This window comes from Taeniopygia guttata, chromosome 3 (genome assembly GCF_048771995.1).
Source record: "Taeniopygia guttata chromosome 3, bTaeGut7.mat, whole genome shotgun sequence".
NCBI classification, from domain to species: Eukaryota; Metazoa; Chordata; class Aves; order Passeriformes; family Estrildidae; genus Taeniopygia; species Taeniopygia guttata.
Genome location: NC_133027.1, coordinates 68701307 through 68715209, shown reverse-complemented (window position 1 = coordinate 68715209; position 13903 = coordinate 68701307). Strand labels below are relative to the sequence as shown.

General features: G+C 34.8%; 1 protein-coding gene across 2 annotated transcripts in view; it reads left to right on the top strand.

Annotated features, from left to right (window-relative positions):
* FMN2 (formin 2) overlaps positions 1–13903 on the top strand; it is a 158814-nt gene that overhangs the window by 117769 nt on the left and 27142 nt on the right. For both annotated transcript variants that reach the window (XM_030268221.4, XM_030268218.4), the window contains one exon: positions 51–102. In XM_030268221.4, coding sequence (XP_030124081.4) covers positions 51–102 — 52 coding nt within the window. The remainder of the gene's footprint in view (positions 1–50; positions 103–13903) is intronic.

Genomic DNA, 13903 nt, shown 5'->3' with positions numbered 1-13903 from the left:
ACATCTCTATCTTTCACCTTGTAACTGATTATTTGATTTTATTTTTACAGCCAAAATAGACCAAGAAAATGAAGAGAAATCACTGACAGAAGCACATAAAAGGTAAGAAAGAGCAGTGTAGTAAGACCTTTCTTTGAAAAATATGGGGTTTTTAGCAGTTGATGTATTGGTAGCTAGCAGTACTGTGGTTTTGAGTGGTACAGAAATGCACTCAGAAAAGTGATATTTAGTTATTGTCAATTTTAATTTGACAATGAAGAAAGATTGAAATTCTTTAAAGAAATATTGTACATTACTCCTGTCTTTCAGAAAATGCATTAACCTTATGTAAAAGTAAATTCAGGGTACAACATTTGAACTGAGAGAACACTGTTCATACTACACCAGTATCATGATGATTTGAGAGGTATTTCACACTACCCAAACAAGTATTATTCATTAGGTACAATTTCCTGTGCTTATAAAATGTCTATTTTTTTTTAGAAAAATGTAAAACCTTTTTAAACAAATAAATGAGACGTATAATTAAATGTGACTTCCTTTCTAGAATTTCTAATAGATCTTCAAATACTTTTTTTGTAGCAAAAAGCAAAATACCTCACTAAATTTCATTATAGATATGTGCAGTTGAGAGTTTTCAAAGCTAGGAACCTCACTGCATTGCACAACATGTGGTTTGTTCTGATTTTTTTGGAGACTTCTCCAGCAGCAGTGTTTAAATGGGAAAGATTTTTATCAGTCCCATCAAGAGATCAAAATATGGCACACAGCATTTTTAACCCAAAGTTATGGAAACTCAGAGTCTGTATTTGTTTTTCTTTTAATGAAAATAGCATTTTATTTTTGTACTAGCTACAACTCTCACTTAATAACTACTAATTAATATATCCATTATATATTCCCAGAATTATGAAGTCTCTCAATAGGATTCCTCTTTTTGTATGACTATAAAAGTTTCTAGTTTTTACTAGGTTTGTCAGCCATTCTATGGCCTCAGCACCCAAATTTGCTACCTGCAGTAGTGCCACAGGGCAGTTGATGTCTTTCCTAGTACAATGTCACTTTTTTTCTCTATTCCCTTGGGCCATTTACTAAAGATAGTACCTGAAAAAGAAGCCAAGAAGTGTGAGTGCCACAAGAACCTCCCTTCTTACTTGTGAGGAGATGGTAGGTCCTTGAGTGGCACATTGGTTGTGTGGAATCACAGTGGTGTGGAAAGGGAGTATAAGAGAAGCACAGAGAGCTGCTTTGAGCAGGTGTCTGTTGCCCTAAGTTTCATTACAGAGTCACAGAATATTCTGAGTTGGAAGGGACTTGCAAGAATCATCAAATGCAGCTCCTAAATGAATGGCCCATAGAGGGCTCAAACCCACAACTTTGGTGCTATTAGCACAATGCTCTAACAAGCTGAGATAATATTAGGGTATTGCTTTGGCTTAGTATCATACCTCTTGCTCAAGTATATGAAAGGCATTCCTGAAGTTTCTTAGGCTTGTTTAGCTGCTTGGTTACATAAGTCTTATCTTTAAAACTATCCTTCACAATAAAACTTTGAGAGAAGTTGGCACTGTTAGGAGATTGTTGTGATTTCTAATTGCTCTTTTAAGGAAAATATTTGTCCTGTCAGAAGTGGATTTGAATACAAATCCAAAGGTGACGGAAATCTAATGACAGCGGAATCTTCAATCTGTTCAGAAATCTTGTTACTTATCACTATCTTTTGGTATCTAATTCACTTTCCCTTCTAATCTTTTTCCCTGACAAGACTGGAACCTTCATATAAAAAACTTAGTATTGGTTTTATTAGCCTGATGGGGAAAGAAAGCAAACTGCTCCATGGATTCTTGTTCAGTTTGGTCTGCTTCTTCTGACTTTAATCCCTAATTCTTTCTTCTCCCCGCTTCTTTTACACAGTTGGTCAAAGAAGAAAATTCTGCTTCATTGCTCCTCCTCTCTGTGAATATCTAACAAGGATATTTTCTTTCTTCCTTCCACCTTCCCACTGAAATTCTTGATCAGATTAGTGTTTTTTGTTAGAACACTGAAGACAACTTTATATACAGTTTTAGTATTTTGTGTGATTATTTCAGTAAGATTTTTAATTTAGCTTGAAAATAAAATGCTTGGGATCCTTTTTAGCAGGAGTGGATGAGAAAGATGACAGGAGCTTAAGAAGCTAAATAAAAGATTAGTTGCATTTGACTAATCATAGGTAGACGGCAGTGCATGGGATGACAAGACAAGCAAGTAGTGCAAGGAAAAGTGATGGATTAGATGGAGCAAAGTTAATGTGATTAATGTGCTTGGGTTTTCCTTGTTCAAGTGGATGACGTCAGCCTGTATATAAGTTCATGTCTACTGCATGGAAGCATTTCTTTAGCTTTAATTAAAATCTATGGTTTCTTATTATTAATAATTATTATTATTTTCTTTTGTATTTTAATACAGACAAACTAACAAAGTCCAAAAGAAAAGCTCTTGTAGCAATAACAAAAATTGTTTCTGAAATGAATAATGATTTGGAGAAAATGCAGCAATGTGTATTTTAAAAACGCTCAGTTGTGCAATAGATGAGCTAAAATGGAAAGTTAATCTTACACACAAAATGAAGACAAAGAAAATGGAATGTCTGCTCCAGGGACTCCATACAGTGTATAGCTGTTCATTTGTCACAAGTGAGAAAATGTTTAATCAGTTTTGAAATGATGTATTCTCTCTTTATTTATCGTGTTTAGTGACTTTAAGAGTGTCAGTATGTAAAGTGTTTATCCAAGGAATGGATTTCTGTCACATGGATAAAAATGAAAAGTGAAATGTTTAGCTCGCAATAGGCATATGTTCCAAGATCTCTCTGAGTAAGTATCCTGAGATGAGAAGAAAGCACACAGGTCTATGTTTATCTAGCTTACGCAGGCAGACAAGGAAGGCTCCAGCCTGGTATTAACACTGAAGTGACATGGAATGTCTTCACCAAACCCCAAACAATTACATCATTCCCTTAACAATATTGATAAAGTGTAATAAGAAAGAACCTGGCACTTTCCAATTAGATCCTCATTGCTAAATGCTTGAGAAACTGTGAAATACTTGTCAAGTTAAAGCAAAAAATCACTCGTTTGGGGGGAGGTGAAAGAAGTAAAACAGAAAAGAGAGAGGAGGAGGGGAAAGAGATGCTTCTGTGTTTTAGGAATTCTCAATTCAGTGCCCCTTTATTTTTTATTCTGTTTTTACTTTTAAGTTTGAAATAATGTTCTCCATCCCAAAATTTGTGTTATAGATTTGCTCTGTTTTGTGCATTTTCATTTACTTAGTGTTAAATATTTTTCGGCTTTTTCAGATGTGATTTTACTTAAGCAGAAAAAAAAATTGAAGTATTATTGTTTCCAGGTATGCTTAATACACTTTCAGAATGAGATAGACTTTTATCATAGTATCCACAGCAAGTAGGAACCAAGATTGCAACAAAATTATTGTCCAAATAATATGACAAGTGATACCTCATTTGCCGTGCTAGGATGAAAGGCAATAGCAACAGCAGAAATACCATTTTTCAGATTTATAATCAGAAATCAGTTAGTTTCTCCTCTTGCACTTCATTTCTGAAGAACCAATAGCTAAACAACCTGACTGAAGTTACTGGAAACAACATTCAGTGAAGTTGAAGGTCTTAATTCTCTGCCTGGTTACCTCAACAGCTGAATAGCTCTAGAGAAGTAGCATATAACTTTATTACTTTTTCTTATAATACCTCACCCGGTATTAACTTCTCATCTCCTTAAAATGCTTCCAGATTCACATCTTTCTAAAAAGAAAATAAACCCAGACTTGTAACATTGATCTCTCTTCCACTGAAATAGTTAAGATAATCTTTTCTTCCCCTTTATCTGCAAACATTTTTCTCTTCTTGGAATAACATCTTGGTTTCAAAAATTTAAATTTTTTTTTTTTTTATATCCACAACAGTCAGATAATTTACAGTTTTTCCTGCCATCTCTCAGTCTAACAATGAAGGATTTGATTCTAAATTCAGCTCAGCAGCACTGAAAGTTGATCAGTTACTCATATTTCATATAATTAACTCATTTTCCACTTCTTTAAGAGACAATGTATGCTAGAAATGTTAAAGAATACTTAAGCTCTTTTTCCTTTTTTTAAATTTTTTTTTTTTAGTACTTCAGATAGTATAACCCTGCTTGAAGTGGTAAGTCACTAAGTCAACACAAGTCCCACACACTGGTGGTTTAAAATCGTTCACCTGTTTTCCCTGTTGATGTCTAACAAGACCTGGAAAGACAGAAATTCCACTTGCTGTCCTGGCCTTCTGTACATCACTGATTTAAAAAAAATCCTAGAATTTAATTTTTTCTTTCGTAAATCTCAGTGTGTTATGAGAATATATATTTGTTTTATAAAAAGTCAAACAGAGGACTTTTTGCCTTTTGATGTAACTATCAACTGGGGAATTTAGGATGTGTGTGGCTTGGTATAAAATGTTCATCTCTCCATGTCTGGATATTTTTATTTGGTTTATTTTATAATTTTCTTCCATTACTTGCACATTCCAGTGATTTTTAGACTTTTAAGTGCTTTCTGAGCGCAGCCTCCCAGGCACCTCTTCTGTTTTCAGGACTTTTAGTAATCCAGTTAAAAATGTGTTGTTGCTTTCTTTTGCTGTAGCAACAAAATGACATTAATTTTGAAGAGAAATGTTTACCTTTAAATTGCCTGCAAAAAAACCCCCAGAATTCTTGACACAACACTCTTTGCAGACTTCCATTGACATCACTGAACATGAGAACTTGGGGAGGAACAAAGGTTTACACCTGCTTATGAGCTGACAAGTTGATGACATTTAGAGAAATAGCAGACAGTATGGTACAATGGCACTGCTGAAAAGCAACACCTCGAAATGTAGCACCTAAGTCTGGTAATCCTTTAAAACATTAAATGTTCCTCCCACCTCACTACTCTCCACACAATGTTTTGGATTGTTTCCAAAAGTGAACTGTAAAGTTAAAGAGAAAATTGAGTTAATGATAGAAATAAACTGGTGAAAAGCTTAGAATGGAAGAGGTATGTAGTTTAAAATAAAATACTGAAAACCAAAAACAAAACAAAAAAAGACCCAAAAAAAAAACAGAAGGAAACTTCCAACTGAAAGGCAAGAATATGCTATTGGACTCTGTCTTTCACTACTCTTTGGCCATTCATCTATTGTTGGTTGCTTCACTGTTATGTCTGTTATGTCTGTTTCTCGCTGTGTGGCTCCCAGCATGTAGGCTGGAATCGCTAAGGGTAATACATTTCAGACCCTAGGTATACATTAGTTGGATCAGCAAAAAGTAAATACTTGCTGAGCAGAGGAAATGTGTATAGAAGAAGCTTACAGACTGTTAAACAGTTTGGATCATTCTAGTTTAGTATCCTGTCTCTGACAAAATATCAGGACCGTAGATATGCAGTAATGGAAACTTAGCCAGCAGTTTAGTTATGTCAGAAAGTCTCTTCTAATATATGGGTAATTGGTCTTATCCTGGAAGATTAAGTCCTTGTACTTTTCTGAAAATATTTGCCAAATGACACAAGTTCTTAACCATTTAAATGATTGATTTTTTGCCTGTAAGAGCATTATCTTTTCTTTTAAAGATTTTGGCCTGCTTGCTTTGAAAAATAGTTTTATTTTGTTGGTTTGAAATTAGTTGGTATTTAATGGCATTCAGTGCTAATACAAACAAAAGTTAATGCAACTCCTTACAGACTGGGGTACAATTCAGAGATCTAATATTCTGCCAAGTAAGCTGATTTTTATGCAACTTACTGTAAAGTTCATGTAGAGGGTTTATTCTTAGATCTTACGGTAAAAGATAAAGGATGTTAGTTTAAGGCGCAACTACAGTTACACGGCTAAATAGCATTGATAACAATACAGCTAACACCCTGATAACAATATAGTTAAAATAACTTGGATCTGATCAACCCAAAACTAATGCTGTGGCATCAGACTGAGGATTAAAAGAAGAGGAAAGAATGGAAGAACCATGTAGCTAGTAAAATTAGTGGGAAAATAATACATGAATTAAAGTCTTTCAATGTGTCACATTTTGTTTAGCTTCCAGTTTATGTTCAGCAGGTGGTTTCACTGAGTAGCCCTCAAAAAACCAAGATATTCCTCTTGAGCTCTTGCAGCTGAAGTAAAATGCTTGTGTGCATGTGTTTATGTGTGATTAGCTCCAGTGCCTCTCCCTTGTGCATCAGCTTCTGATTATGTTCAGCAGGACTTTTCTTTCATCATATTGTCTACTTGAGCCGTTTGGTTAGATTGTTTCCCAAGACCTTCATAGTCAGTGTTTGCATTTGCAAGGTCTGCGACTCAAATGTGGATAACACGTCTCTTTTACTCTCTTATGCTGATTTGCCACTGGCGTTGTTCCTTTCTTCCTTGCTGCATGTTACAATTTACTTTAAGTATTAAAATATTATGTTGCTGTTGTCATGTATATGCAAATAGAAAAGCAGAACGTCAGGGATGGGATTTAATTAGGTCACAACTGCTGTGTTAACTCATCTGGGAACTATCCAGTAATAATCTGTACAATATAGGTCATTCCTTCCATAACAATTTCCAGCTGATGGAAGGCTGCCATCCACAAGCTGATCCATGATATAGGGATTGCTTCAGCCTACTGCTGAAATTCCACTGTACTTCTCTAATATGGAGATTAGGTGACTAGAAAAAAAAGCATTGTCTCTTTGCTCTTCCTTGGTTTGTTCCTCGGCCTCGTGCCTTGTTTCTTGACTGCTTTAACAAGCTAATTCACAAACAGCTTCACTGGGCCAGATCTCTTCTGTACTATGTCTTAAATGAGAGCTTCTCATGAAATAACTTCACCTGCTTCTTTTCTCAGTTGCTGCCTGAAAGATAGTTCTGCCTTAATCAGTCTGTGGAGGAGGTAAAACTTCCTGCCTTCTCCTAAAGAAAATGGCAGGGGCGTGATCACCCCAGACCCGAAACCCTATAAAGCCTTCTTGGAAGGAATAGGAACTGCTCCTCCAGACATGAGATAGGTTTCTTTAGCCAAAGGAATATGGTTTTTCTAACTTTGCATGTATGTGTGACTATTGATGATTCACAAACTCAGAGCTGATATGGTTATTTAGTACTATATTTCTATTCATTTCAGTGGCTGCCACCTTTTCACATTTTAGGCAATCCTTTTAGAAAATGCTGCCCATCTTCTGTACTCATCTACTCAAAGGTTATTTCACTTCTAAGAGAATATATTGGGATAACTTGAGATGTGAACCTCAAGTGCTTAAAGTTTGAAAAATGCAAATAAAGACCTTTCCAACCTGACAGTTCATCAAGACAGATTTTGAAGTCTTTCAATTTCATGTCATGGGATTTTTCCGTAATTGACTTTAAGAATATGAAAACCCCCATGAACAGTTCTGTTTTCAGCAAAGGATCAATTTCTTCTATTCATAGTTGTGCTGGCCATGATGATATGAGTGGATGCATTTTAAGGAAAGAGCTCCTACACACTGAATTAAGAATGCTCTCTAGAGCAACCACAAAGGGTTAAGGTGAAACTGCATCAAAAGATTTTTTAAATGCTAGGATGTTCTATAATACCCAAGTATTTCAGGCCATTTTTATTCTATAAAGAATAAAATTTCAAAGAATAGAAACTGAAACCCAAGTTTGACTTGAGCAGCATAATATAAATTATTATGATTATGTCAAAAAAAACCCAAACCCTGTACATTCATTTCACTTGCTATATTTAGAGTGTATTTTTGTCAATGCACATATATAAAATTTTATCTATGCTGAATTGTATTTTCAAAGATGAGTTCATCTTATGTGTACCTGAAATTTTGTAAATCATGTGTGTGGTTTCCATCCAGATATCTAAATAATTTGCTCTAGATTTAAGAAAAAAATATTAGTCCATTATATAATTATTATTTTCTTAGATAACCCTGACGATGCTTCTTCATGAATTTCAGTTATAGAAATGAGCCACATCATGACAGCAGGCAGATTACAGGGCTGAGCCTGTAATCAATAAATTGAAAAACCATAATGAACTTTTAACACAATATTTAGTGCACAACAGTTCTGGAGTACTTCCTTAGGTAATTATAACCTTTTTAAGTAATAATGATTGCTTAGAAGGCCTCTAGTGAACATGAGGAGTGTTGACATAAAGATCTTAAGTCAAGTTGGGCTTTCACATGAGGCTTTTTAGCTGTTTCTTACAGCACTGAGGCAGCAGCTTTTCTGTCAGACCACTACTGTTGAAATTCATTTTGCTGCTGTATTCTGTGTCTAACAGCACCTTATTATTTTTTCAAGTTCAACCAACCAGGGGTTATTTAATATGTTTGAAGCTCACATGTTTGTCTTTTCAAGAGAGAAAAATAGTTTTCTCTTGGATATGTTACTGGGCCTGACTCTCCAGTGAACAAAATTACATGGTATTGTTTTACACATGCTTATATTGCCTGTGTCTAGCTTAGGACAGAGTTAGCCATATGTCTGGCAGGCATGGGCATGATATCCATGCTAGCATGAATTAAAAGCATTGAAGTCCAAGATAGAGAGCCTATACATTTATGCAAGGTACTCAGGTAACAGCGGGTTGCAGCTAACACCAATGCATCTAGAGAACTTTAACTACTTGAAGCCAAGGTTTCGGGAGAAAGTTTGAGCTGATATAAAATTGTCATTTTAAAATTCATGGGAAAAGCACATGCAACAAAAAAATGCCTTTGAAGAGTCATGTTAAAAAAGCTTGATTTTTAGATTTTTTTTTCCTGGAGTGGACCGTTAGAATACAATATCAGAGGTAAAGACAAGACAAAAAGTTAGTTCTCTTTCTAACATATTGTCTCAATTCATATTTTATACTGAACAATATTCTTGAATGTAAATATGACCAATAATATTCACAGCAAAATTTAGGTTCACATAAACCCCAGTTACTGGGTGAGATGTAGCTGAAAAATGCTTTGCATCTGATGTAAAGAAGGTAGCAAAAATTCCTCTAACCTACATTTCCTCATCTTTGATTTTCAAATGGTCGGAATATGACTCAGTATATGCAGAATGGCTTTTTCAGCACAGTATATTTTTTGTCACCAAAAAGGTTCGGTTTGCCAAAGTAACTCACTCCTGGTAAAATTTAGCACCTAATCCTATGCCACCTTAGATAAAAGATGGTATTGTTATATCAGTGGAGCACTTGTTTACATGAGAATAATTCAGAAAAGCTTGGAATCAACCCAAACGTATAGAGGGACCAGGTTGTAGCCTATTGTTTTAGAGATGAATGAGAATAAAAATACATATTAAAAAATAATTGAACCAGTGAGGGAAGATTTTGCAGAATGCTTTTTAAATGTAGTATTAACTGTGATCCCTGATAGCCTAATGTCTACAGAAGATATAAGCAACAAGGATTGATTAGGCAAATTTCATCATACCCAACCAATATATCTTAATCTGGACCCAGTAAAAATATTTTCTAAAATAAAGATTTTGAAAGTCTCAGTGCTCACATTCAGTTTTTAAAAAAAGTATATTTAATTTAGTTATGGCCATTTTATTTTGCTGGTTTGCAACCTGTTATTATGAGGCAATTTGTTCCTGAAAGACAGGAATAAAGAAATACTCTCCCATAGAACTAAGTAAATAGAGGAGTCTGGAATAGCTGTTTAAATTCAGATTGAAATAGGGTTTATTCACTGTTAACACATTGAGATCATCAGTCTTCCTAAAATTTTATTTTCCCCAAAATGTTTAACTGCGAAGCTATAGTCCTAATACCTATTGAATTTAACAGTCTCTGTCACAGTATATGTTCTGCACTATGCAAAAGCATTCAGTTACAGGGTGTGCTGCCATTAGTATAAACTATGAAAGTTCTGCATTCGTGTCACCAATAATTATGTACAACTGATAATACTGATCATTGTATATGATCACTAAAGTTGTAAAGCATTAGTGAAGTGGGAGGGAGGGTGTTAAAATTCTCATGAACAAGACAGACTGGCCTGTCAAAACATAATTTTCTGTTCCTAATATTGGATGCTTTTTTGTTGAGCTTTTGTTGGGAGAAAAAAAAAATGGTGCTTCAAAGGTAGAGGGATTTTTTTGCTGTTACTGAAGCTGCTAATTTTTATATGGTGGAAGCCATAAAAAGTGTTTCTGTTTAATATGAATTTATAGGAGGCAAGGGACCAGGCATGAGGGAGATGACTTAGGATTCAAAACATTGCAAATGTTTGGCAAATTTTTTTTTAGAGGGAAGAAAAAAATCTCTTGAGACCTTTGTTTTCTAAGGAAAAAATATTACAAAATACATAGTTACACAATATAAATTGGCAAAGATGAGATTAATGATTCTGGAAGCTAATTTAAACTGGCATATTATCGCAACTTTCTTTTTAATATAAGAAAGTTAAGTTTTAATATAAGAAAGTACTCACCTTCTGTATGTGGACAACAATTCAGGATGGACACTGTGAAAAGGCTTGCATGCCCATCAACTCATGTCAGTTAAAGTGGTAGGAGGCACATAGAGTCTTTTCTTCCCCATTTACCTTCTTTCTTTTGGTAGAATGTGCTTAGTTCTAAATTTTATTTGTGAGTTTAATTGAACTAAAAGGTACTTTAGTAGCTTCAGCCTGATTTAGAGCTGCTTCTGAAACAAACTGCTTCACAAAAGTAACAAGTTACACCATTTACACTGTTCTTTATCACTAATGTACCTAAATGCTGCTTAGAGATTTATAAAGCCAAAAGAGAAAAGCATATCCATGTTCAAACTTCAACCAAAATACATAGTCTATGAAACAGAAGAATATTATGCAGAATAGAAATGTTTTCTTCTGCTTTTAAATCCACATTGGAACAAATCTTCACACTTGCAGGTGATTTAGTTTGCTGCATGGGGAAACCAGATACATGTGTGTACGTTCAGCATTTCTCAGAAAGGTCAGCCAGGACGTGTCTGCACCTATGGTTACTTTGCTATTTGTTTGGCCAAGGAAGCCTGATCAAATAATGCTGAGATGAAACTACTGCTGTCTTAGTATTATTGATTTGCTTTTGTACACATTTATAAACCAGCCAGTGCATCCCAGACAGCAGACTTGAATTGGAATTATTGTCTGCAACTTTTTGCTAGCCATTTTCAGAATTGAATGGGAAAAAAGCTGAATAATCCATACCTGATCTTAAAATATTCCTAATGGATCAGATCTATTAGCTAGTATTGCTGTCAATGAACTATTTGCAATGTGAATAGCTTCTTTTCTTTTTCATTAAATTTGATTTGGCTGTTAGCATATCCGTTCCTTTCTTCCTTCCAAATTGAAAAATCACTTTCATAGACTCATAGTTGTACTCAAGGGAGCTCACATAAAAGTCAAAAAAATTTCCACATTTGAGAAAGCAGTGAGTTCAGACATCAGTCGGAAGTGATTTTTCTGAATTACCCAAACTCTTGAACCAAAGACATTAGAAGACAAGAAAGGAAGAAGAGGAACTAACCATCTTTCCTGATCTTATTTCCTTCCTTACCTGTCAGAGATGAGCAACTCTTCCATTGTTTTGAGTTATTTAATTCTCCTCCAGGGCCAAAATGAAGGATAGGAAACCCAGTCGAAATCCGTTTAAAGATTTCTGGCTTTTGCCATGTCTAGTTGAGATGATAGTGTGATCACTGTCTTATTTTTAATCATGCTTGAAAAGTCAGGCTGTTAGAAGCAAAGGCAGTGCCCTCCTTTATCGCTTTTAATCCCTAAGCTGCATGCCCTTCTTTCCCTCTTTCATGACTCAAGATCTTCTCTAATGTATATTATTTTCATTTAGACTCTCAGAAAGAGTATGTGTAAATATAAACCTTTTCACTTGAGGACACTAAACAACCTTTGCAACACTTGTTTCAAAATAAATGTTTAACTTTGCAGATAGGGGAAATGAAATTGAAACAGCTTAGATGAGCTTCCCAAGGTTGTATGATGCAGAAATTGAGTATAGAACAAAAGACCTTTGATAACTAGTCCCTTATTTGATTAAAAATATCTATGTGATGCACAGTTAGGAATAGTAACAATGATATTTGCAGATATTTTGTTTCAAAATCTGCTAAAGAACGAAAAGGAAAATTTGAATGGCTTGTCCCAGAGCAAAACCAAATATATTTAAGATAGTTTCTGCCTGGCTTAATTCTGAAAGGATTGTATCTAGTCTTGGGGCTATGGCAATATCATCCAAATTTCTCTTTGTATTTAAAATGCATGTCCCTTCCTGGAATCAGCCTTGCGATATGTCTAGTTTGACATATGTAAACATTTCCAAATCAGATATTCAAAGACCATGGCAACAGAGAGGATTTATTGCTCTCCATGTTTTATCATTTGATGCATTTTTATTTGCTTTCTATTTCATGTGTGAAATATGCCATTTTGTCTACAAAAATGACAGCATCAAATGTATAGCAAGCAGTTTTCCATATGTCTTCTAAATGAACTCTAAGAGACTAAAGAAGAGTAGACCTCTCTGGTTGGAAAAAACATGGCAACTGTCTTGACTGTTTGATCTGCATGTATGGAAAAAAATATTTGATTTGTGGAGATTTACACCCTGAAGTATTACTGTCTTGCAGCTGATGTCTTGTGCATTGTTATTGGGCATTAGAAAGGTGTCACATACTAACAATGACAACCTGCTATGCTGCTGCTCTTTCACATTTCACAGACAGCTAATTTTCCCTACCTCCCAAACTAACTGCTAGGGAGTCAAGCAACCTGTATGAGCATTTCTCTGCTTTCTATAAACCTAGTAATTATGTTACAGCTCTTAGACACAGCTGTATGAATGTGTAAGTTTGTAATGGTTGTACAAGTAGTCCTCAGGGAAGATTTCAGTAATCAGGCAAGAAACACTGGTTATCTCCTTCTGCTCTCAGAGGATAGTTGGAGTAATTGAAGAGCAGTGGAAGTCTTTGCATCTCTAATAGATGTTAGTGCTCTCTATCTTTTTTTTTTTTTTTTAATTGAGCATTCCGTTATACAGTATGAATTTCATTTTGTTTGGCTTGCTGTTTCTTGGGATGTTTTCTTGTGGTAGAATTCTAGCTCATTTTCTCATATTAAAGCATTACTTGGTATGGCCATTCACTGTCAAATTCTTTTCTCATCATTGTAATTTGCAAAATGTTTTGAAGATACATCTCACAAAACAAGGTTTCTTATATGAAAAGCTTTCTTTGTTTTGTAAATCATTAATGGACTTCATTCAGAGAGCTTCTTAAAAAATATGTGACTCTGCTGATGCCTCAAGATTTCTCTCTTGTTCTTTATTCCTCACTTTCCTCCAAAAATACTGTCAACTCATTCTGAAAATTCAAATGAGTCTTTGATAGGATTTCCCTACTAGCCATTTGCAGAGCTGTAAGTCTGGGGGAAGAGATTGGGAGAAAAAATACCTCCCTGAACATTTGCAGTCTTGGAAAAAGTTGAAAATATGTGACAATAGGAAGAAGTTTAAAACAGTGCAGCTGACTGCAGTGTTAGGGATAGTCTTTATTAATGATTCTGTGGAATCAGAGGATAGATGATAGATACCTTTCCTGGTATAAAACTCTGGGAAAAATGTAGGTAAAATGGAGTATTTTAATCAGTAGTATAAATCATTAATAAATAATTTGAAAAAAGTACCTAAACCAAACCCACAACAGAACCCACCCAAAAAAAAAAAAAAAAAAAAAAAAAAAAAAGAGGCATTTATTGACCAAACATTGAGTTAAAGAACAGAGTGCCATGGTAGGCTGAGAGAGCTGAAGAAATTACATGATCAGGTAAGACAGTGTTTGAGTACCAATGTCATGGG